Source organism: Oncorhynchus masou, chromosome 17 (genome assembly GCF_036934945.1).
Source record: "Oncorhynchus masou masou isolate Uvic2021 chromosome 17, UVic_Omas_1.1, whole genome shotgun sequence".
NCBI classification, from domain to species: domain Eukaryota; kingdom Metazoa; phylum Chordata; class Actinopteri; order Salmoniformes; family Salmonidae; genus Oncorhynchus; species Oncorhynchus masou.
In genome coordinates this window covers 1,482,649-1,509,514 of record NC_088228.1, presented here as the reverse complement: position 1 = coordinate 1,509,514, position 26,866 = coordinate 1,482,649, and the positions used below count along the sequence as shown (strand labels likewise).

Below are 26,866 nucleotides of genomic sequence, written 5' to 3'. Positions count from 1 at the left end.
TCTAGAATGACCGGGGTTGCCTTGCGAGGGGTAGGGAGACGTTCTAGAATGACCGGGGTTGCCTTGCGAGGGGTAGGGAGACGTTCTAGAATGACCGGGGTTGCCTTGCGAGGAGTAGGGAGATATTCTAGAATGACCGGGGTTGCCTTGCGGGGTAGGGAGACGTTCTAGAATGACCGGGGTTGCGGGACCGGGGTTGCCTTGCGAGGAGTAGGGAGACGTTCTAGAATGACCGGGGTTGCCTTGCGAGGGGTAGGGAGACGTTCTAGAATGACCGGGGTTGCCTTGCGATGACCGGGGTTGCCTTGCGAGGGGTAGGGAGACGTTCTAGAATGACCGGGGTTACCTTGCGAGGGGTAGGGAGACGTTCTAGAATGACCGAGGTTGCCTTGCGAGGAGTAGGGAGACGTTCTAGAATGACCGGGGTTGCCTTGCGAGGGGTAGGGAGACGTTCTAGAATGACCGGGGTTGCCTTGCGAGGGGTAGGGAGATGTTCTAGAATGACCGGGGTTGCCTTGCACAAAGTGTTGTACTTTCATAGGAAGCAACCACTCCCCCATTGTTCACTAGAAAGTAACTTTAACTGGGCTAATAACTAGCTAACTTGCAAAACATACACAGGTGGCTACAAGTAGCTCTCACTTTGATCTCAGAACAAGATCATCTACTCCCGACCGCTCGTACTGTAGCCTGAACACGGTGAAGGCAGGGATCCATATATGGCAATGGCTATTTGCATATAGGCCTACTGCAGCTCTGATTGGTAATTGGGCACCGGTCTGTAGAGCACAGGCTGAGTCCTGCCTGTCAATAGAATCCAATGCACTCTTTCTACAAGAACATCTCTTGCACAGTTAGTTTTGTTTCGGAATGTTACATTGAAAGTGGCTAATATCGTGTTGATTTGAGCATAATTCCCACAGTAGAGTGAAACGTTGACAGTCTCAAAAGAAGGTGAAGTTAAATCTTGTGCTTCTGGGCATTTATGTGTCTCTGTGTGATATAGATTTTTTTCCCTCTGGTTGCGCATTTAACATGATAATAGAAATGAGGTAAAACTGATTTGTTTCTCTGCATTAAAGTCCCCGGCCACTAGGAGCGCCTCCTCTGGGTGAGCAGTTTCCTGTTTGCTTATTTCCTCATACAGCTGACTGAGTGCGGTCTTAGTGCCAGCATCTGTCTGTGGTGGTAAATAAACAGCCACGAAAAATATAGATGAAAACTCTCTTGGCAAATAGTGTGGTCTTACAGCTTATCATGAGATACTCTACTTCAGGCAAAATCTAGAGACTCCGTAGACTTCATGCACCTACCTAGCTACCATGACAAAGACCAAAGCTGGCGGGCGTACTGTTGAGGACAGTCGTGTGTCTCTATCACACCTGAAGGATCTTTTTAAACTAACAAAAAGATATCTTACAAGCAGTTACAACAACAAGAAAATAGTTTCAAGTGCTTTGCCCAAATACTTGTGTATTCTACTAATAAAAGAATGGACGATCTGACCAGAGAGGAAGATGACAGCAATCTGTAAGTCATTGAGAGAGGACATCAGTTCTGTGTGTGTATCCATGTGAACAATGACCAGGAAATCAGATTATCTCCAGGGACAATCAAGACAGAACAACATGGTTGTGGACAGAAATGCAGAATCTCCACATGAGACCTGGATGGAGTCTGAGGGAAATGATCTCTGAGAAATTGAAAATGGACCACAGGAAGATTGAGGTGGAGCCCACAGGACTGGAAGACCCACCACAGGCCCAGGTCGCAGGCCCAGGCCGATGGTGGTCAAGCTCCTGAGGTTCAAGGATAAGGTAGCTGCTCTGGAAAGAGCCAAGAACTTGAGAGGAACGTAATATTTACACATGTTAAGTTTGCTGAAAATAAACACAGTGGACAGTGAGAGGACGTTTCTTTTTTTGCTGAGTTTAGAAGCACTGGTTGTAAAGATGGGTTCTGGCCGTAATAAAGAGATGCTCTGCTTTTTTGACACCACACTCCCACAAAGAAAGTTCTGCAGGCTCTAGTTTGGTCTAATCTTGATTTATCCAGTCGTGTGGTCCAGTGCTGCAAGGAAAGACCTAGTTAAGCTGCAGCTGGTCCAGAACAGAGCGGCATGTCTTGCTCTTCATTGTAATCAGAGGGCTAATATTAATACTATACATGTCAGTCTCTCTTGGCTCAGAGTTGAGGAGAGACTGACTGCATCACTTCTTCTTTATATAAGAAGCATTTAATGTGTTTAAAATCCCAAATTGTTTGCATAGTCAACTTACACACAGCTCTGACACACACACTTACCCTACCAGACATGCCACCAGGGGTCTTTTCACAGTCCCCAAATCCAGAACAAATTCAAGAAAGTGTACAGTATTATATATGGGTGGCAGGTAGCCTAGTGGTTAGAGCGTTGGGCCAGTAACCGAAAGGTTGCTAAATCGAATCCCCGAGCTGACAAGGAAAAAACTGTCGTTCTACCCCTGAACAAGGCAGTTAACCCACTGTTCCTAGGCCGTCATTGTTCTTAACTGACTAGTTAAATAAAGGTTCAGCAAAAAAAGTATAGAGTTCTTTTTTTTGCATGGAACTTCCTTCCATCTCAAATAAACAGCAAACCTGGTTTCAAAAAACAGATGAAGCAACACCTCACGGCACAACGACTCTCCCCTATTTGACCCAGATAGTGTGTGTGTATGTATTGATATGTAGGCCACGTGTGCCTTTTTAAAAATGTATGTAGTTCTGTCCTTGTGCTGTTCTTGTCTAATGATGTACTTGTATTATGTTATTTATTTATGTTTCATGTTCTGTGTGGACCCCAGGAAAAGTAGCTGCTGCTACATTTGCAACAGCTAATGGGGATCCTAATAAAATACCCCAAAAATACCAATACTTGGTATCGCATCTATGGACCAATGTCTCTCAACATTTTCCAGACATACAACAATATTGACCAATGAACATTCAGATTGGCGTAACCTGGTACCTAAATACATATAAAGCAAACAGTATTGTAACAAAACTTGGTACACATGTTCCAAACACTGTCAAGAACTGACATATGCATATTCACATCGACCACATGGCGGCGCTATAACGGGCAAATTATATCTCTTGATCTGTTTGATTTGATAGTGATGGACACATTTCACTTTACATCTGGTAAGAAGAGCTCCTGGAGATTATACATACGCCTTTGTTGGCAAGAAACATTTTATTGGTGTAGAGGCCAATCTATCACTCTATCAATGAATCAATACCAATCTATCACTCTATCAATGAATCAGTACCAATCTATCACTATATCAATGAATCAATACCAATCTATCACTCTATCAATGAATCAATACCACTCTATCACTCTATCAATGAATCAATACCAATCTATCACTCTATCAATACCAATCTATCACTCTATCAATGAATCAATACCAATCTATCACTCTATCAATGAATCAATACCAATCTATCACTCTATCAATGAATCAATACCAATCTATCACTCTATCAATGAATCAATACCAATCTATCACTCTTATCAATGAATCAGTACCAATCTATCACTCTATCAATGAATCAATACCAATCTATCACTCTATCAATGAATCAATACCAATCTATCACTCTATCAATGTATCAGTACCAATCTATCACTCTATCAACGAATCAATACCAATCTATCACTCTATCAATGAATCAATACCAATCTATCACTCTATCAATGAATCAATACCAATCTATCACTCTATCAATGAATCAATACCAATCTATCACTCTATCAATGAATCAATACCAATCTATCACTATATCAATGAATCAATACCAATCTATCACTCTATCAATGAATCAATACGAATCTATCACTCTATCAATGAATCAATACCAATCTATCACTCTATCAATGAATCAATACCAATATATCACTCTATCAATGAATCAATACCACTCTATCAATGAATCAATACCAATCTATCACTATATCAATGAATCAATACCAATCTATCAATGAATCAATACCAATCTATCACTCTATCAATGAATCAATACCAATCTATCACTCTATCAATGAATCAATACCAATCTATCACTCTATCAATGAATCAATACCAATCTATCACTCTATCAATGAATCAATACCAATCTATCACTCTATCAATGAATCAATACCAATCTATCACTCTATCAATGAATCAGTACCAATCTATCACTCTATCAATGAATCAATACCAATCTATCACTCTATCAATGAATCAATACCAATCTATCACTCTATCAATGAATCAATACCAATCTATCACTCTATCAATGAATCAATACCAATCTATCACTCTATCAATGAATCAGTACCAATCTATCACTCTATCAATGAATCAATACCAATCTATCACTCTATCAATGAATCAATACCAATCTATCACTCTATCAATGAATCAATACCAATCTATCACTCTATCAATGAATCAATACCAATCTATCACTCTATCAATGAATCAATACCAATCTATCACTCTATCAATGAATCAATACCAATCTATCACTCTATCCGGCTATGTTGTGGGAGGGTTATTTTCCGTTGCCAGAATGATTCAAAACCCAGGGAGTCCAACCAATACACAGACTCTCAATGTTGTTTCCCAAAGCTAACTAAGAGGTATCAGTCAGGTTAGCTGTCCTCTACCTACTGTCTTAGAGGTATCAGTCAGGTTAGCTGTCCTCTACCTACTGTCTTAGAGGTATCAGTCAGGTTAGCTGTCCTCTACCTACTGTCTTAGAGGTATCAGTCAGGTTAGCTGTCCTCTACCTACTGTCTTAGAGGTATCAGTCAGGTTAGCTGTCCTCTACCTACTGTCTTAGAGGTATCAGTCAGGTTAGCTGTCCTCTACCTACTGTCTTAGAGGTATCAGTCAGGTTAGCTGTCCTCTACCTACTGTCTTAGAGGTATCAGTCAGGTTAGCCAACAACTGTGAATCCCATATCAGGATGTTGTGTCTCCAGTACTGATGTTATGTGTCCACCGCAACGCTTACGATGCACAAAGACAGAGCTGCATTATCATCAAAACCACAGTTAGGCAATATTCAGGCAGACACAATTCTCAGAACAACCAATAACGCAGTGGGAAATCAGACGAGACATACAGGATAGTGATTCTGATAGATGACAGAGCATCATGCATTTCCTCTGAATTTCTCTGCTTGGTGGGTGGGGTCCCGGCGTTATTGGTTGTTCTGAGAATTGTGTCTGCCTGAATATTGCCCAACTGTTGTTTTCATGATAATGCAGCTCTGTCTTTGTGCATCGTAGGCGTTAAAGCAATGAATCAGTACCAATCTATCACTCTATCAATGAATCAATACCAATCTATCACTCTATCAATGAATCAATACCAATCTATCAGTCTATCAATGAATCAATACCAATCTATCACTCTATCAATGAATCAATACCAATCTATCACTCTATCAATGAATCAATACCAATCTATCATTATCAATGAATCAATACCAATCTATCACTACCAATCTATCAATCAATGAATCAGTACCAATCTATCACTCTATCAATGAATCAATACCAATCTATCACTCTATCAATGAATCAATACCAATCTATCAGTCTATCAATGAATCAGTACCAATCTATCACTCTATCAATGAATCAATACCAATATATCACTATATCAATGAATCAATACCAATCTATCACTCTATCAATGAATCAGTACCAATCTATCACTCTATCAATGAATCAATACCAATCTATCACTCTATCAATGAATCAATACCAATCTATCACTCTATCAATGAATCAATACCAATCTATCAGTCTATCAATGAATCAGTACCAATCTATCACTCTATCAATGAATCAATACCAATCTATCACTCTATCAATAATACAATGTCTATCATCAATACCAATCTATCACTCTATCAATGAATCAATACCAATCTATCACTCTATCCGGCTATGTTGTGGGAGGGTTATTTTCCGTTGCCAGAATGATGCAAAACCCAGGGAGTCCAACCAATACACAGACTCTCAATGTTGTTTCCCAAAGCTAACTAAGAGGTATCAGTCAGGTTAGCTGTCCTCTACCTACTGTCTTAGAGGTATCAGTCAGGTTAGCTGTCCTCTACCTACTGTCTTAGAGGTATCAGTCAGGTTAGCTGTCCTCTACCTACTGTCTTAGAGGTATCAGTCAGGTTAGCTGTCCTCTACCTACTGTCTTAGAGGTATCAGTCAGGTTAGCTGTCCTCTACCTACTGTCTTAGAGGTATCTACTGTCTTAGAGGTATCAGTCAGGTTAGCTGTCCTCTACCTACTGTCTTAGAGGTATCAGTCAGGTTAGCTGTCCTCTACCTACTGTCTTAGAGGTATCAGTCAGGTTAGCTGTCCTCTACCTACTGTCTTAGAGGTATCAGTCAGGTTAGCTGTCCTCTACCTACTGTCTTAGAGGTATCAGTCAGGTTAGCTGTCCTCTACCTACTGTCTTAGAGGTATCAGTCAGGTTAGCTGTCCTCTACCTACTGTCTTAGAGGTATCAGTCAGGTTAGCTGTCCTCTACCTACTGTCTTAGAGGTATCAGTCAGGTTAGCTGTCCTCTACCTACTGTCTTAGAGGTATCAGTCAGGTTAGCTGTCCTCTACCTACTGTCTTAGAGGTATCAGTCAGGTTAGCTGTCCTCTACCTACTGTCTTAGAGGTATCAGTCAGGTTAGCTGTCACCTATGTCTTGTATCAGTCAGGTTAGCTGTCCTCTACCTACTGTCTTAGAGGTATCAGAGGTTAGCTGTCACCTACTGTCTTAGAGGTATCAGTCAGGTTAGCTCCTCTAACTGTCTTAGAGGTATCAGTCAGGTTAGGAATGTCCTCTACCTACTGTCTTAGAGGTATCAGTATTAGCTGTCCTCTACCTACTGTCTTAGAATAATCAGGTTAGCTGTCCTCTACCTACTGTCTTAGAGGTATCAGTCAGGTTAGCTGTCCTCTACCTACTGTCTTAGATATCAGTCAGGTTAGCTGTCCTCTACCTACTGTCTTAGAGGTATCAGTCAGGTTAGCTGTCCTCTACCTACTGTCTTAAGGTATCAGTCAGGTTATGTCCTCTACCTACTGTCTTAGATATCAGTCAGGTTAGCTGTCCTCTACCTACTGTCTTAGAGGTATCAGTCAAACCTCTAGTCTTAGAGGTCACTGTCCTCTATACTTCAAGGTTATCACCTACTGTCTTAGAGGTATCAGGTTAGCTGTCCTCTACCTACTGTCTTAGAGGTATCAGTCAGGTTAGCTGTCCTCTACCTACTGTCTTAGAGGTATCAGTCAGGTTAGCTGTCCTCTACCTACTGTCTTAGAGGTATCAGTCAGGTTAGCTGTCCTCTAGTCTTAGAGGTATCATCAGGTTAGCTGTCCTCTACCTACTGTCTTAGAGGTATCTGTTAGCTTCCTCTACCTACTGTCTTAGAGATATCAGTCAGGTTAGCTGTCCTCTACCTACTGTCTTAGAGGTATCAGTCAGGTTAGCTGTCCTCTACCTACTGTCTTAGAGGTATCAGTCAGGTTAGCTGTCCTCTACCTACTGTCTTCAGTCAGGTAGCTCAATCAGGTTAGCCACCTACTGTCTTAGAGGTATCAGTCAGGTTAGCTGTCCTCTACCTACTGTCTTAGAGGTATCAGTCAGGTTACCCTCTACCTACTGTCTTAGAGGTATCAGTCAGGTTAGACCTACTGTCTTAGAGGTATCAGTCAGTTAGCTGTCCTCTACCTACTGTCTTAGAGGTATCAGTAGGTTAGCTGTCCTCTACCTACTGTCTTAGATATCAGTCAGGTTAGCTGTCCTCTGACATCAATACTGTCTTAGAGGTATCAGTCAATGTCCTCTACCTACTGTCTTAGAGGTATCAGTCAATCCTCTATCAGAGGTATCAGTCAGGTATGTCAATGTCTTAATCAATAGCCAACTGTCTTATCACTTAGCTATCTGTCTTAATGAATGTCCTCTACCTACTGTACCAAGCTGTCCTCTACCTACTGTCTTAGAGGTATCAGTCAGGTTAGCTGTCCTCTACCTACTGTCTTAAGGTATCAAGGTACTGCACCTACTGTCTTATAATCTGTCCTCTATCTGTCTTAGAGGTGTCAGGTTAGCTGTCCTCTACCTACTGTCTTAGATATCAGTCAGGTTAGCTGTCCTCTAACTGTCTTAGAATCAGAGCTGTCAACTGTCTTAGAGGTATCAGTCAATTAGCTGTCCTCTAACTGTCTTAGAGGTATCAGTCAGGTTAGCTGTCCTCTCCTACTGTCTTAGAGGTATCAGTCAGGTTAGCTGTCCTCTACCTACTGTCTTAGAGGTATCAGTCAGGGTAGCTGTCCTCTACCTACTGTCTTAGAGGTATCAGTCAGGTTAGCTGTCCTCTACCTACTGTCTGAGCAGTCATTAGCTGTCCTCTATTTTAACTACTGTCTTAGAGGTATCAGTCAGGTTAGCTGTCCTCTACCTACTGTCTTAAAGGTATCAGTCAGGTTAGCTGTCCTCTACCTACTGTCTTAGAGGTATCAGTCAGCTGTCCTCTACCTACTGTCTTAGAGGTATCAGTCAGGTTAGCTGTCCTCTAACTGTCTTAGATCAGTCTGTCTTAGAGGTATCAGTCAGGTTAGCTCTCTACCTATCTTAGAGGTATCAGTCAGGTTAGCTGTCCTCTACCTACTGTCTTAGAGGTATCAGTCAGGTTAGCTGTCTCATAAGAATGTCAGAGGTATCAGTCAGGTTAGCTGTCTCTACCTAATCAGTCAGGTTAGCTGTCCTCTACCTACTGTCTTAGAGGTATCATCAGCTGTCCTCTACCTACTGTCTTAGAGGTATCAGTCAGGTTAGCTGTCCTCTACCTACTGTCTTAGTATCAGTCAGGTTAGCTGTCCTCTACCTACTGACTTAGAGGTATCATTCCACCTAACTGTCAATATCAGTCAGGTTATCTACCTCTATCAATGTCTTAGGTCAGTCAGGTTAGCTGTCCTCTACCTACTGTCTTAGAGGTATCAGTCAGGTTAGCTGTCTCTACCTACTGTCTTAGAGGTATCAGTCAGGTTAGCTGTCCTCTACCTACTGTCTTAGAGGTATCAGTCAGGTTAGCTGTCCTCTACCTAAGAGGTATCAGTCAGGTTAGCTGTCCTCTACCTACTGTCTTAGAGGTATCAGTCAGGTTAGCTGTCCTCTACCTACTGTCTTAGAGGTATCAGTCAGGTTAGCTGTCCTCTACCTACTGTCTTAGAGGTATCAGTCAGGTTAGCTGTCCTCTACCTACTGTCTTAGAGGTATCAGTCAGGTTAGCTGTCCTCTACCTACTGTCTTAGAGGTATCAGTCAGGTTAGCTGTCCTCTACCTACTGTCTTAGAGGTATCAGTCAGGTTAGCTGTCCTCTACCTACTGTCTTAGAGGTATCAGTCAGGTTAGCTGTCCTCTACCTACTGTCTTAGAGGTATCAGTCAGGTTAGCCAACAACTGTGAATCCCATATCAGGATGTTGTGTCTCCAGTACTGATGTTATGTGTCCACCGCAACGCTTACGATGCACAAAGACAGAGCTGCATTATCATCAAAACCACAGTTAGGCAATATTCAGGCGGACACAATTCTCAGAACAACCAATAACGCAGTGGGAAATCAGACGAGACATACAGGATAGTGATTCTGATAGATGACAGAGCATCATGCATTTCCTCTGAATTTCTCTGCTTGGTGGGTGGGGTCCCGGCGTTATTGGTTGTTCTGAGAATTGTGTCTGCCTGAATATTGCCCAACTGTGGTTTTCATGATAATGCAGCTCTGTCTTTGTGCATCGTAGCCACTCTATCAATGAATCAATACCAATCTATCACTCTATCAATGAATCAATACCAATCTATCAGTCTATCAATGAATCAGTACCAATCTATCACTCTATCAATGAATCAATACCAATCTATCACTCTATCAATGAATCAATACCAATCTATCACTCTATCAATGAATCAATACCAATCTATCATTCTATCAATGAATCAATACCAATCTATCACTCTATCAATGAATCAATACCAATCTATCACTCTATCAATGAATCAGTACCAATCTATCACTCTATCAATGAATCAATACCAATCTATCACTCTATCAATGAATCAATACCAATCTATCAGTCTATCAATGAATCAGTACCAATCTATCACTCTATCAATGAATCAATACCAATCTATCACTCTTTCCGTTGAAGCAAATGCACTGGTGATAATCATCCTGTGTTATTGGCTTTGCCCCAGCCATATAGACTCATAACAACCAAATGAGAAGATGGTTGAGAATCCTGGCTAAGTCTCCATTGCTGTTGTCTTACGTTTCACTGCTGCTTTTGGTACTGTAGCGATCCGTGCTATATGAGCCACGTCACAATTCCTACCAACTGGATTAACCCAATTGGAGCTTTGCAAACGGTGGTTACCTTTCACACCAGCGTCTCGGGTTCAGTTCTCTGCCCCAACTTTCACTACAAAGCTATTGCTCATAAAAACCGTCTTAACACACCTGGAAACATGGTTGGCCTTTGAGGACAAGTTCTTAGTTAGTATTGAAGTGAAAAGCTCAAGTCAAATTCTGTGTTCCTAAAGGGTTGGTACTGGACCCTGCTGTTTCTGTAGATATCTTATTTCTGTTACTGGGAAGGTTCCAGTAGGATAGTAGACCTACCTGTAGGTCTATAGGTACCAGTAGGATAGGTTCCATATGTTCCAGTAGGATAGTAGACCTAGCTGTAGGTCAATAGGTACCAGTAGGATAGTACACCTAGCTGTAGGTCTATAGGTTCCAGTAGGTTAGTACACCTAGCTGTAGGTCTATAGGTTCCAGTAGGTTAGTAGACCTAGCTGGTCTATAGGTTCCAGTAGGATAGTAGACCTAGCTGTAGGTTTAAAGGTTCCAGTAGGATAGTAGACCTACCTGTAGGTCTATAGGTACCAGTAGGATAGTAGACCTACCTGTAGGTCTATATGTTCCAGTAGGATAGTAGACCTAGCTGTAGGTCTAGAGGTTCCAGTAGGATAGTACACCTAGCTGTAGGTCTATAGGTTCCAGTAGGATAGTAGACCTAGCTGGTCTATAGAGGTTCCAGTAGGATAGTACACCTAGCTGGTCTATAGGTTCCAGTAGGATAGTAGACCTACCTGTAGGTCTATAGGTACCAGTAGGATAGTAGACCTAGCTGGTCTATAGAGGTTCCAGTAGGATCACCTATGGTCTATAGGTTCCAGTAGGATAGTAGACCTAGCTGGTCTATAGGTTCCAGTAGGATAGTACACCTAGCTGGTCTATAGGTTCCAGTAGGATAGTAGACCTAGCTGTAGGTCTATAGGTACCAGTACGATAGTAGACCTAGCTGGTCTATAGAGGTTCCAGTAGGATAGTACACCTAGCTGGTCTATAGGTTCCAGTAGGATAGTAGACCTAGCTGTAGGTCTATAGGTTCCAGTAGGATAGTAGACCTAGCTGGTCTATAGAGGTTCCAGTAGGATAGTACACCTAGCTGGTCTATAGGTTCCAGTAGGATAGTAGACCTAGCTGTAGGTCTATAGGTACCAGTACGATAGTAGACCTACCTGTAGGTCTATAGGTACCAGTAGCATAGTAGACCTAGCTGGTCTATAGGTACCAGTAGGATAGTAGACCTAGCTGTAGGTCTATAGGTTCCAGTAGGATAGTAGACCTAGCTGGTCTATAGAGGTTCCAGTAGGATAGTACACCTAGCTGGTCTATAGGTTCCAGTAGGATAGTAGACCTACCTGTAGGTCTATAGGTACCAGTAGGATAGTAGACCTAGCTGGTCTATAGGTTCCAGTAGGATAGTAGACCTAGCTGTAGGTCTATAGGTACCAGTAGGATAGTAGACCTAGCTGGTCTATAGAGGTACCAGTAGGATAGTACACCTAGCTGTAGGTCTATAGGTACCAGTACGATAGTAGACCTACCTGTAGGTCTATAGGTACCAGCACGATAGTAGACCTACCTGGTCTATAGAGGTTCCAGTAGGATAGTAGACCTAGCTGTAGGTCTATAGGTACCAGTTAGACCGAACTGGGCTATAGAGGTAGGATAGTACACCTAGCTGTAGGTCTATAGGTACAAGTACGATAGTAGACCTAGCTGGTCTATAGGTTCCAGTAGGGTAGTAGACCTAGCTGTAGGTCTATAGGTTCCAGTAGGATAGTAGACCTAGCTGGTCTATGGGTTCCAGTAGGATAGTAGACCTAGCTGTAGGTCTATAGGCTCCAACAGGATAATAGACCTACCTGTAGGTCTACAGGTTCCAGTAGGTTAGTAGACCTAACTGGTCTATAGGTTCCAGTAGGATAGTACACCTAGCTGGTCTATAGGTTCCAGTAGGATAGTACACCTAGCTGGTCTATAGGTTCCAGTAGGATAGTAGACCTAGCTGGTCTATAGGTTCCAGTAGGTTAGTAGTCCTAGCTGGTCTATAGGTTCCAGTAGGTTAGTAGTCCTAGCTGGTCTATAGGTTCCAGTAGGTCTATAAAGTTTCCAGTAGGATAGTAGACCTAGCTGGTCTAGGTTCCAGTAGGATAGTAGACCTAGACCCTAGCTGTAGGTCTATAGGTTCCAGTAGGATCGTAGACCTAGCTGTAGGTCTATAGGATAGGATAATAGACCTACCTGGTCTACAGGTTCCAGTAGGTTAGTAGACCTAACTGGTCTATAGGTTCCAGTAGGATAGTACACCTAGCTGGTCTATAGGTTCCAGTAGGATAGTAGACCTAACTGGTCTATAGGTTCCTAGGATAGTACACCTAGCTGGTCTATACGTTCCAGTAGGATAGTAGACCTAGCTGGTCTATAGGTTCCAGTAGGATAGTAGACCTAGCTGTAGGTCTATAGGCTCCAATAGGATAATAGACCTACCTGTAGGTCTACAGGTTCCAGTAGTTTAGTAGACCTAACTGGTCTATAGGTTCCAGTAGGATAGTACACCTAGCTGGTCTATAGGTTCCAGTAGGATAGGTTCTATAGGTTCCAGTAGGTTAGTAGACCTAGCTGGTCTATACCAGTAGGATAGTAGTCTGCTGGTCTATAGGTTCCAGTAGGATAGTAGACCTAGCTGGTCTATAGGTTCCAGTAGGATAGTAGACCTAGCTGTAGGTCTATAGGTTCCAGTAGGATAGTAGACCTAGCTGGTCTATAGGTTCCAGTAGGATAGTAGACCTAGCTGTAGGTCTATAGGTTCCAGTAGGATAGTAGACCTAGCTGTAGGTCTATAGGTTCCAGTAGGATAGTAGACCTAGCTGGTCTATAGGTTCCAGTAGGATAGTAGACCTAGCTGTAGGTCTATAGGTTCCAGTAGGATAGTAGACCTCGCTGGTCTAAAGTTTCCAGTAGGATAGTAGACCTAGCTGGTCTATAGGTTCCAGTAGGATAGTAGACCTCGCTGGTCTAAAGTTTCCAGTAGGATAGCAGACCTAGCTGTAGGTCTATAGGTTCCAGTAGGATCGTAGACCTAGCTGTAGGTCTATAGGTTCTATCGTAGACCTAGCTGTAGGTCTATAGGCTCCAATAGGATAATAGACCTACCTGTAGGTCTACAGGTTCCAGTAGGTTAGTAGACCTAACTGGTCTATAGGTTCCAGTACCTAGCTGGTCTATAGGTTCCAGTAGGATAGTAGACCTAACTGGTCTATAGGTTCCAGTAGGATAGTACACCTAGCTGGTCTATACGTTCCAGTAGGATAGTAGACCTAGCTGGTCTATAGGTTCCAGTAGGATAGTAGACCTAGCTGGTCTATAGGTTCCAGTAGGATAGTAGACCTAGCTGTAGGTCTATAGGCTCCAATAGGATAATAGACCTACCTGTAGGTCTACAGGTTCCAGTAGTTTAGTAGACCTAACTGGTCTATAGGTTCCAGTAGGATAGTACACCTAGCTGGTCTATAGGTTCCAGTAGGTTAGTAGACCTAGCTGGTCTAAAGTTTCCAGTAGGATAGTAGACCTAGCTGGTCTATAGGTTCCAGTAGGATAGTAGACCTCGCTGGTCTAAAGTTTCCAGTAGGATAGCAGACCTAGCTGTAGGTCTATAGGTTCCAGTAGGATCGTAGACCTAGCTGTAGGTCTATAGGCTCCAATAGGATAATAGACCTACCTGTAGGTCTACAGGTTCCAGTAGGTTAGTAGACCTAACTGGTCTATAGGTTCCAGTAGGATAGTACACCTAGCTGGTCTATAGGTTCCAGTAGGATAGTAGACCTAACTGGTCTATAGGTTCCAGTAGGATAGTACACCTAGCTGGTCTATACGTTCCAGTAGGATAGTAGACCTAGCTGGTCTATAGGTTCCAGTAGGATAGTAGACCTAGCTGTAGGTCTATAGGCTCCAATAGGATAATAGACCTACCTGTAGGTCTACAGGTTCCAGTAGTTTAGTAGACCTAACTGGTCTATAGGTTCCAGTAGGATAGTACACCTAGCTGGTCTATAGGTTCCAGTAGGATAGTACACCTAGCTGGTCTATAGGTTCCAGTAGGTTAGTAGACCTAGCTGGTCTATAGGTACCAGTAGGATAGTAGTCCTAGCTGGTCTATAGGTTCCAGTAGGATAGTATACCTAGCTGGTCTATAGGTTCCAGTAGGATAGTAGACCTAGCTGTAGGTCTATAGGTTCCAGTAGGATAGTAGACCTAGCTGGTCTATAGGTTCCAGTAGGATAGTAGACCTAGCTGTGGGTCTATAGGTTCCAGTAGGATAGTAGACCTCGCTGGTCTAAAGTTTCCAGTAGGATAGTAGACCTAGCTGTTCTACAGGTTCCAGTAGGATAGTAGACCGAGCTGGTCTATAGGATCCAGTAGGTTAGTAGACCTAGCTGTAGGTCTATAGGTACCAGTAGGATAGTAGACCTAGCTGTAGGTCTATAGGTTCCAGTAGGATAGTAGACCTAGCTGGTCTATAGGTTCCAGTAGGATAGTAGACCTCGCTGGTCTAAAGTTTCCAGTAGGATAGTAGACCTAGCTGGTCTATAGGTTCCAGTAGGATAGTAGACCTCGCTGGTCTAAAGTTTCCAGTAGGATAGCAGACCTAGCTGTAGGTCTATAGGTTCCAGTAGGATCGTAGACCTAGCTGTAGGTCTATAGGTTCAAGTAGGATAGTAGACCTAAAGTTTCCAGTAGGATAGCAGACCTAGCTGTAGGTCTATAGGTTCCAGTAGGATCGTAGACCTAGCTGTAGGTCTACTCCAATAGGATAATAGACCTGTAGGTCTACAGGTTCCAGTAGGTTAGTAGACCTAACTGGTCTATAGGTTCCAGTAGGATAGTACACCTAGCTGGTCTATAGGTTCCAGTAGGATAGTAGACCTAACTGGTCTATAGGTTCCAGTAGGATAGTACACCTAGCTGGTCTATACGTTCCAGTAGGATAGTAGACCTAGCTGGTCTATAGGTTCCAGTAGGATAGTAGACCTAGCTGTAGGTCTATAGGCTCCAATAGGATAATAGACCTACCTGTAGGTCTACAGGTTCCAGTAGTTTAGTAGACCTAACTGGTCTATAGGTTCCAGTAGGATAGTACACCTAGCTGGTCTATAGGTTCCAGTAGGATAGTACACCTAGCTGGTCTATAGGTTCCAGTAGGTTAGTAGACCTAGCTGGTCTATAGGTACCAGTAGGATAGTAGTCCTAGCTGGTCTATAGGTTCCAGTAGGATAGTAGACCTAGCTGGTCTATAGGTTCCAGTAGGATAGTAGACCTAGCTGTAGGTCTATAGGTTCCAGTAGGATAGTAGACCTAGCTGGTCTATAGGTTCCAGTAGGATAGTAGACCTAGCTGTGGGTCTATAGGTTCCAGTAGGATAGTAGACCTAGCTGTAGGTCTATAGGTTCCAGTAGGATAGTAGACCTAGCTGGTCTATAGGTTCCAGTAGGATAGTAGACCTAGCTGTGGGTCTATAGGTTCCAGTAGGATAGTAGACCTCGCTGGTCTAAAGTTTCCAGTAGGATAGTAGACCTAGCTGGTCTATAGGTTCCAGTAGGATAGTAGACCTCGCTGGTCTAAAGTTTCCAGTAGGATAGCAGACCTAGCTGTAGGTCTATAGGTTCCAGTAGGATCGTAGACCTAGCTGTAGGTCTATAGGTTCCAGTAGGATCGTAGACCTAGCTGTAGGTCTATAGGCTCCAATAGGATAATAGACCTACCTGTAGGTCTACAGGTTCCAGTAGGTTAGTAGACCTAACTGGTCTATAGGTTCCAGTAGGATAGTACACCTAGCTGGTCTATAGGTTCCAGTAGGATAGTAGACCTAACTGGTCTATAGGTTCCAGTAGGATAGTACACCTAGCTGGTCTATACGTTCCAGTAGGATAGTAGACCTAGCTGGTCTATAGGTTCCAGTAGGATAGTAGACCTAGCTGTAGGTCTATAGGCTCCAATAGGATAATAGACCTACCTGTAGGTCTACAGGTTCCAGTAGTTTAGTAGACCTAACTGGTCTATAGGTTCCAGTAGGATAGTACACCTAGCTGGTCTATAGGTTCCAGTAGGTTAGTAGACCTAGCTGGTCTAAAGTTTCCAGTAGGATAGTAGACCTAGCTGGTCTATAGGTTCCAGTAGGATAGTAGACCTCGCTGGTCTAAAGTTTCCAGTAGGATAGCAGACCTAGCTGTAGGTCTATAGGTTCCAGTAGGATCGTAGACCTAGCTGTAGGTCTATAGGCTCCAATAGGATAATAGACCTACCTGTAGGTCTACAGGTTCCAGTAGGTTAGTAGACCTAACTGGTCTATAGGTTCCAGTAGGATAGTACACCTAGCTGGTCTATAGGTTCCAGTAGGATAGTAGACCTAACTGGTCTATAGGTTCCAGTAGGATAGTACACCTAGCTGGTCTATACGTTCCAGTAGGATAGTAGACCTAGCTGGTCTATAGGTTCCAGTAGGATAGTAGACCTAGCTGTAGGTCTATAGGCTCCAATAGGATAATAGACCTACCTGTAGGTCTACAGGTTCCAGTAGTTTAGTAGACCTAACTGGTCTATAGGTTCCAGTAGGATAGTACACCTAGCTGGTCTATAGGTTCCAGTAGGATAGTACACCTAGCTGGTCTATAGGTTCCAGTAGGTTAGTAGACCTAGCTGGTCTATAGGTACCAGTAGGATAGTAGTCCTAGCTGGTCTATAGGTTCCAGTAGGATAGTAGACCTAGCTGGTCTATAGGTTCCAGTAGGATAGTAGACCTAGCTGTAGGTCTATAGGTTCCAGTAGGATAGTAGACCTAGCTGGTCTATAGGTTCCAGTAGGATAGTAGACCTAGCTGTGGGTCTATAGGTTCCAGTAGGATAGTAGACCTCGCTGGTCTAAAGTTTCCAGTAGGATAGTAGACCTAGCTGTTCTACAGGTTCCAGTAGGATAGTAGACCGAGCTGGTCTATAGGATCCAGTAGGTTAGTAGACCTAGCTGTAGGTCTATAGGTACCAGGATAGTAGACCTAGCTGTAGGTCTATAGGTTCCAGTAGGATAGTAGACCTAGCTGGTCTATAGGTTCCAGTAGGATAGTAGACCTAGCTGGTCTAAAGTTTCCAGTAGGATAGTAGACAGGTTCCAGTAGGATAGTAGACCTAATAAAGTTTCCAGTAGGATAGCAGACCTAGCTGTAGGTCTATAGGTTCCAGTAGGATCGTAGACCTAGCTGTAGGTCTATAGGTTCCAGTAGGATAGTACAAAGTTTCCTAGCTGTCTATAGGTTCCAGTAGGATAGTAGACCTAGCTGTAGGTCTATAGGTTCCAGTAGGATAGTAGACCTAGCTGGTCTATAGGTTCCAGTAGGATAGTAGACCTAGCTGTTCTATAGGTTCCAGTAGGATAGTAGACCTAGCTGGTCTATAGGTTCCAGTAGGATAGTAGACCTAGCTGTAGGTCTATAGGTTCCAGTAGGATCGTAGACGTAGCTGTAGGTCTATAGGCTCCAATAGGATAATAGACCTACCTGTAGGTCTACAGGTTCCAGTAGGTTAGTAGACCTAACTGGTCTATAGGTTCCAGGGATAGTACCCTAGCTGGTCTATAGGTTCCAGTAGGATAGTAGACCTAACTGGTCTATAGGTTCCAGTAGGATAGTACACCTAGCTGGTCTATAGGGCTTCCAGTAGGATAGTAGACCTAGCTGGTCTATAGGTTCCAGTAGGATAGTAGACCTAGCTGTAGGTCTATAGGCTCCAATAGGATAATAGACCTACCTGTAGGTCTATAGGTTCCAGTAGTTTAGTAGACCTAACTGGTCTATAGGTTCCAGTAGGATAGTACACCTAGCTGGTCTATAGGTTCCAGTAGGATAGTACACCTAGCTGGTCTATAGGTTCCAGTAGGTTAGTAGACCTAGCTGGTCTATAGGTACCAGTAGGATAGTAGTCCTAGCTGGTCTATAGGTTCCAGTAGGATAGTAGACCTAGCTGGTCTATAGGTTCCAGTAGGATAGTAGACCTAGCTGTAGGTCTATAGGTTCCAGTAGGATAGTAGACCTAGCTGGTCTATAGGTTCCAGTAGGATAGTAGACCTAGCTGTGGGTCTATAGGTTCCAGTAGGATAGTAGACCTAGCTGGTCTAAAGTTTCCAGTAGGATAGTAGACCTAGCTGTTCTACAGGTTCCAGTAGGATAGTAGACCGAGCTGGTCTATAGGATCCAGTAGGTTAGTAGACCTAGCTGTAGGTCTATAGGTACCAGTAGGATAGTAGACCTAGCTGTAGGTCTATAGGTTCCAGTAGGATAGTAGACCTAGCTGGTCTATAGGTTCCAGTAGGATAGTAGACCTCGCTGGTCTAAAGTTTCCAGTAGGATAGTAGACCTAGCTGGTCTATAGGTTCCAGTAGGATAGTAGACCTCGCTGGTCTAAAGTTTCCAGTAGGATAGCAGACCTAGCTGTAGGTCTATAGGTTCCAGTAGGATCGTAGACCTAGCTGTAGGTCTATAGGTTCCAGTAGGATAGTAGACCTCGCTGGTCTAAAGTTTCCAGTAGGATAGCAGACCTAGCTGTAGGTCTATAGGTTCCAGTAGGATCGTAGACCTAGCTGTAGGTCTATAGGTTCCAGTAGGATAGTAGACCTAGCTGGTCTATAGGTTCCAGTAGGATAGTAGACCTAGCTGTTCTATAGGTTCCAGTAGGATAGTAGACCTAGCTGGTCTATAGGTTCCAGTAGGATAGTAGACCTAGCTGTAGGTCTATAGGTTCCAGTAGGATAGTAGACCTAGCTGTAGGTCTATAGGTTCCAGTAGGATAGTAGACCTAGCTGTAGGTCTATAGGTTCCAGTAGGATAGTAGACCTAGCTGGTCTATAGGTACCAGTAGGATAGTAGACCTAGCTGTCGGTCTTTGTCCTCCTTGGCAATCAGCCAGTTGCTTCCTGTGTTCTGGTGAATCACGTCCCCTCTGTCCTTCCCGTCTTCAAGGGTGCAGGGTGGTGAAGGCCATAGCTCCCTGGGGCCCCATGGTACCACTTCTTCTTTCTCACACACACTTCCTTCGCATGACATGTTTTCACAGCAGACTAGTTTAACTCCCTGGGGTCAGGGTCAAGTGTGTGTTCCTGAAAGAGTATGAATTATTTAACAGACAGTTAGCCGTTAGCCAGGTATAGACTGACAGCGAGCTGTTAGCCAGGTATAGGCTGACAGCTAGGTGTTAGCCAGGTATAGTCTGACAGCTAGCCGTTAGCCAGGTATAGTCTGACAGCCAGCCGTTAGCCAGGTATAGTCTGACAGCCAGCCGTTAGCCAGGTAGTCTGACAGCTAGCTGTTAGCCAGGTATAGTCTGACAGCTAGCCGGTAGCCAGGTATAGTCTGACAGCTAGCCGTTAGCCAGGTATAGTCTGACAGCCAGCCGTTAGCCAGGTAGTGTGACAGCTAGCTGTTAGCCAGGTATAGTCTCACAGCTAGCCGTTAGCCAGGTATAGTCTGACAGCTAGCCGCTAGCCAGGGCCCTTTGTAGTACCCTACTTTTAACCAGGGCCCTTTGTATTGCCTTACTTTCGACCAGGGTCCTTTGTAGTGCCCTACTTTTAACCAGGGCCCTTTGTCGTAACCTACTTTTAACCAGGGCCCACAGGGCTCTATATCGGAATAGGATGCCATTTGGGGCTCAGACATTGACTATTGTCTCATGACTTGTGGTTCGCGTAAAATACGCAGAACATACAGTGCCTTGCGAAAATATTCGGCCCTCTTGAACTTTGCGACCTTTTGCAACATTTCAGGCTTCAAACATAAAGATATAAAACTGTATTTTTTTGTGAAGAATCAACAACAAGTGGGACACAATCATGAAGTAGAACGACATTTATTGGATATTTCAAACTTTTTTAACAAATCAAAACTGAAAAGTTCAAGGGGGCCGAATACTTTCGAAAGGCACTGTATATTTTAAACACCACGGTGTTTTCTGCGAATCGTCAACCCAGACATAGTGACGTGTCAGTGCACCTCCCATTCACTAGAAAAGTGTTGAAATGTCTCGACAACATCCGTTGATAGAGAGAAAAAAAGCTGTCATGTGACAGAGACTGTCATGTTATTAAATAGCAGACCCAGTCGTACAGAACACTCCACTCTGCTGTAGGACGGCTGTATGTCAGTCACAACCCAACTGGGACCATGACAACTATCATGATAACAGTACTGATGCTCTTCATTCAAACCACCCTGGGGGCCCCTGAAACAGGTATGTTGTTCATCCATTGGTTATTGGTTTACACCTGAAACAGGTCTGATTGGTTATTGGTTTACACCTGAAACAGGTATGTTGTTCATCAGGTATGTCATTGGTTATTGGTTTACACCTGAAACAGGTCTGTTGTTCATCTTGGTTATTGGTTTACACCTGAAACAGGTATGTTGTTCATCTCATTGGTTATTGGTTTACACCTGAAACAGGTATGTTGTTCATCTCATTGGTTATTGGTTTACACCTGAAACAGGTCTGTTGTTCATCTCATTGGTTATTGGTTTACACCTGAAACAGGTCTGTTGTTCATCTCATTGGTTATTGGTTTACACCTGAAACAGGTCTGTTGTTCATCTCATTGGTTATTGGTTTACACCTGAAACAGGTCTGTTGTTCATCTCATTGGTTATTGGTTTACACCTGAAACAGGTATGTTGTTCATCTCATTGGTTATTGGTTTACACCTGAAACAGGTCTGTTGTTCATCAATCAAAACTCCCTAGAAAGGCAGGATCCTAGGAAGAAACCTAGAGAGGAACCAGGCTCTGAGGGTAGCCAGTCCTCTTCTGGCTGTGCTAGATTGAGATTATAACAGAACATGGCCAAGATGTTCAAACGTTCATAAATGACCACCAGGGTCAAATAATAATAATAATAATGATAGTAATAATAATCACAGTGGTTGTAGAGGGTGCAACAGGTCAGAACCTCAGGAATAAATGTCAGTTGGCCTTTCATAGCAGAGCATTCAGAGTTAGAAGCAGCAGGTGCGGTAGAGTGAAGGAGTCAAAAACAGCAGGTCCGGGACAAGGTAGCACATCCAGTGAACAGGTCAAGGTTCCATAGCCACAGGCAGAACAGTTGAAATTGGAGCAGCAGCACAACCAGGTGGACTGGGGACAGCAACGAGTCAGTGACTCAACCCACTCAAATGATGCAACCCTCCTAGGGACAGCATGGAAGAGCACTAGTAAGCCAGTGACTCAGCCCCCATAATAGGGTCAGAGGCAAATAATCCCAGCGGAGAGAGGGGAACCAGCCAGGCAGAGACAAGGGCGGTTCGTCGCTCCAGTGCCTTTCCGTTCACCTTCGCATCCCTGGACCAGACTACACTCAATCATATGACCTGCTGAAGAGATGAGTCTTCAGTAAAGACTTACAGGTCGAGACCGAATCTGCGTCTCTCACATGGACAGGCAGACCATTCCATAAAGATGTAGCTCTATAGGAAAAAGCCCTGCCTCCAGATGTTTGCTTCGAAGAACTAGGGACAATAAGGAGGCCTGCGTCTTGTGTCCGTAGTGTACATGTAGGTATGTACGGCAGGACCAAATCGGAGAGGTAGGTAGGAGCAAGCCCATGTAATGCTTTGTAAGCTAACAGTCAAACCTTGAAATTAGCCTAGCCTTAACAGGAAGCCAGTGCAGAGAGGTTAGCACTTAAGTAATATAGTCGGAAAGTAGAGCATTGCAGTAGTCTAATCTAATTTTCTGCATAATTTTTGGACAAAAAGTTTCTGATTTTTGCAATGTTACAAAGATGGACAAAAGCTGTCCTTGAATTATTCTTGATATGTTCGTCAAAAGAGAGATCAGGGTCCAGAGTAACACCGGGGTTCTTCAGTTTTATTTGCGACGACTGTACAACCATCAAGATCTCTTTGTTTCTTGGGACCTAGAACGAGCCTCTCTGTGTGTAAAAGTAAAACATTTGCCGCCATCCATTTCCTTATGTCTGAAACACAGGCTTCCAGGGAGGTACATTCTGGGGTTTCACCATGTTCCACTAAATGGACAGCTGTGTATCGTCCGCATAGCAGTGAAAATTAACATTATGTTTCCAAATGACATCACCAAGAGGTAAAATATAAATATCTAAATACGTGTTTGGTAAATAAATAAATCATATTATTATATATATAAATATAAATTAATTATATTATTATATATATATACAAATTCATGATATTATATATATATATATCAATATATATATATATATATATATATATATATATATATATATATTAATATAATATTAATATAATATTATTGTTTCGAATCCAGGGCAAATTGTGCGCCACCCTATGGGACTCCCAATCGCGGCCTGGATTCGAACCAGGGACTGTAGTTGACACCTCTTGCATTAAGATCCAGTGTCCTATACCACTGAGACATGAAGCACTGCCAAACCTGGGTCAGTCTGCTTACCACCAGACACTGAGACATGAAGCACAGCCAACCACGATTGAGAGTCCCATAGGGTGGCGCACAATTTTCCCAGCGTCGCCAGGGTAGGCTGTCATTGTAAATAAGAATCTGTTCTTAACTGATTTAATAATTTTTCAAAATAAAAATACCCATGACATGATGCAGTCACCACCATGGTTGAAAATATGGAGAGTGGTACTCAGTGATGTGTTGTGTTGGATTCACTCCAAACATAACACTTTGTATTCAGGAGAAAATGTTTATTTCTTTGCCACACATTTTGCAGTATTACTTTAGTGCCTGCAAATAGTAAGCATGTTTTGAAATATCTTATTCTGTACGGGTTTCCTTATTTTCACTCTGTCATTTAGGTTAGTATTGTGGAGTAACTACAATGTTGTTGATCCATTCTCAGTTTTCTCCTATCACAGCCAATAAACTCTGTACCATTCGGCTCATGGTGAAATCCCTGAGCGGTTTCCTTCCTCTCCGGCAACTGAGTTAGGAAGGACTCCTGTATCTTTGTAGTGACTGTCTGCTTTTTCTTTTTTACCCATCTACCAATCGGTGCCCTTCTTTGCAAGGCATTGGAAAACCTCCCTGGTCTTTGTGGTTGAATCTATGCTTTAAATGTACTACTAGACTGAGGGACCTAACAGAATTGTATTGTATGTAGTGACGTGTATTCATGGAGGCCAAGGGAAGCCATGCTTCCCCAAATATTTTACCAATAAAAAATACAAGATTATACATTATTATATAATTGTTATCTTTAGACTCTCTGTGTTTTCATAATTTTCATTCAATTCACAAGTGGCTGAATGCATCTCCCAGTGAAAACATTCGAGCAAGGCAAACAGCGCCCCTCTGTGTCAACATCCGAGAGAGGGAAACAGCGCCCCTCTGTGTGATTATGTGTAGCTCATGTATCTGATGCTGTGTGGAACAAAAGAGTATGACATGTTGCTGCCGTAGCATTGGATGCATTGATGCCAGCAAGCATTTGGCCTCCCTTGATTAAAAATATTATAATAGAATTAGCCAATCATATTTGAGCCTTAGCTCAACTGTGGGTTGTCCTAACGCAGTGAAACGTCCCCCAAGGGAGGCCAGTTTGGATTTGGCTAGAAACACCAATCAAATCACATCCTAAGCAAAACGTCTTCATTGTCAGGAAAACGTGTCTGTTTCTGGTCTGCTGGTGGTGGTGTCTTGCAGTAGCTAGCGAGCTAAATCGGCCCTTGGATGGGGATTCGGACTTGTGGTTTTGACTGCATTCTTTGTATGATTATGACAGCGAGATCTAACCATACGTTACTATGTTGTTCCACTGGCCTGAGAGGATGGAAGATCAATATGTAGCCTGGATGTAACCTCGTAAGCTGATGTTAACTAAATCAAATCAAATCTAATTTTATTTGTCACATACACATGGTTAGCAGATGTTAATGCGAGTGTAGTGAAATGCTTGTCCTTCTAGTTCCGACAATGCTGTAATAACCAACGAGTAATCTAACTAACAATTCCATCTCTACTACCTTATACACACAAGTGTAAAGGGATAAAGAATATGTACATAAAGATTTATGAATGAGTGATGGTACAGAGCAGCATAGGCAAGATACAGTAGATGGTATCGAGTACATTATATACATATGAGATGAGTATGTAAACAAAGTGGCATAGTTAAAGTGGCTAGTGATACATGTATTACATAAAGATGCAGTAGATGATATAGAGTACAGTATATACATATGAGATGAGTAACATAGGGTATGTAAACATTATATTAAGTAGCATTGTTTAAAGTGGCTAGTGTTATATTTTACATCAATTCCCATCAATTCCCATTATTAAAGTGGCTGGAGTTGTGTCAGTGTGTTGGCAGCAGCCACTCAATGTTAGTGGTTGCTGTTTAACAGTCTGATGGCCTTGAGATAGAAGCTGTTTTTCAGTCTCTCGGTCCCAGCTTTGATGCACCTGTACTGACCTCGCCTTCTGGATGATAACGGGGTGAACAGGCAGTGGCTCGGGTGGTTGTTGTCCTTGATGATCTTTATGGCCTTCCTGTGACATCGGGTGGTATAGGTGTCCTGGAGGGCAGGTAGTTTTCCCCCTGGTGATGCGTTGCGCAGACCTCACTACCCTCTGAAGAGCCTTACGGTTGAGGGCGGAGCAGTTGCCGTACCAGGCGGTGATACAGCCCGCCAGGATGCTCTCGATTGTGCATCTGTAGAAGTTTGTGAGTGCTTTTGGTGACAAGCCGAATTTCTTCAGCCTCCTGAGGTTGAAGAGGCGCTGCTGCGCCTTCTTCACGATGCTGTCTGTGTGAGTGAACCAATTCAGTTTGTCTGTAATGTGTATGCCGAGGAATTTACTCCCCTCTCCACTACTGTTCCATCGATAGGGGGATGTTCCCTCTGCTGTTTCCTGAAGTCCACAATCATCTCCTTAGTTTTGTTGACGTTGAGTGTGAGGTTATTTTCCTGACACCACACTAGCTAGCTAACTTAGCTTGTACATTGTTGCGCGAGTGCATGCACACACACACACACACACACACACACACACACACACACACACACACACACACACACACACACACACACACACACACACACACACACACACACACACACACACACACACACACACACACACACACACACACACACAGAAATCAGTCCCATTGATAGCCACATAATTTTTACTTTGTTGTTTTGTAAACTGTCAAAAACATAGTTTGACCCTGCTGCAGGTCATTGTTTTGTTACGTAAAATATTTGCTTTGTCACCAGACAGATGTTTCTCTCTCGGTTTTGTGATCAAACAAACACTATGTTTAGTTTAATTTATTCCGCCACTGTGTGACTGTTGTCTTTATCATTGCCTTATCGTAGATCATGCTGGCGATTGACCTAATGGTTTATAGAGCAAACAACACAATCACCACAACATTGGTTGTAATATGGTATTATTGGCTGACTTCCTCAGTGGTTTTACCAGCGCTACTGGGTGTGGGGAACAGAGAGGAGGTAGTCATTGAAAAATCATATTAAGCACTATTATTGCACAGAGTGACTCCATGAAACTCAAGTCCATGCTAGGTAAAGCTCCGCCTTATCTCAGTTCACTGGTCACGATGGCAACACCCACCCGTAGCACGCGCTCCAGCAGGTGTATCTCACTGATCATCCCTAAAGCCAACACCTCATTTGGCCGCCTTTCGTTCCAGTTCTCTGCTGCCTGTGACTGGAACAAATCGCTGAAGTTGGAGACTTTTATCTCACTCACCAACTTCAAACATCAACTATCTGAGCAGCTAACCGATCGCTGCAGCTGTACATAGTCTATCGGTAAATAACCCACCCAATTCAGTTTGTCTGTGAACATGTGCTATCTGAGCAGCTAACCAATCGCTGCAGCTGTACATAGTCTATCGGTAAATAACCCACCCAATTCAGTTTGTCTGTGAACATGTGCTATCTGAGCAGCTAACCGATCGCTGCAGCTGTACATAGTCTATCGGTAAATAGCCCACCCAATTCAGTTTGTCTGTGAACATCTGCTATCTGAGCAGCTAACCGATCGCTGCAGCTGTACATAGTCTATCGGTAAATAGCCCACCCAATTCAGTTTGTCTGTGAACATCTGCTATCTGAGCAGCTAACCGATCGCTGCAGCTGTACATAGTCTATCGGTAAATAGCCCACCCAATTCAGTTTGTCTGTGAACATCTGCTATCTGAGCAGCTAACCGAGCTCGCTGCAGCTGTCTGTGACATCTGCTATCTGTCTAGCTGTACATAGGTAAATAGCCCACCCAATTCAGTTTGTCTGTGAACATCTGCTATCTGAGCAGCTAACCGATCGCTGCAGCTGTACATAGTCTATCGGTAAATAGCCCACCCAATTCAGTTTGTCTGTG

The 26,866-nt window shown here is 43.2% G+C and overlaps 1 protein-coding gene across 1 annotated transcript in view; it reads left to right on the top strand.

Moving 5' to 3' along the window:
• The first annotated feature begins 20,573 nt into the window (after nt 1–20,573).
• The window catches only part of LOC135558307 (macrophage mannose receptor 1-like), a 67,458-nt gene continuing 61,165 nt past the window's right edge, over nt 20,574–26,866 (top strand). Inside the window, exon 1 of the mRNA XM_064992031.1 lies at nt 20,574–20,726. Coding sequence (XP_064848103.1) covers nt 20,660–20,726 — 67 coding nt within the window. The 5' untranslated portion in view covers nt 20,574–20,659. The remainder of the gene's footprint in view (nt 20,727–26,866) is intronic.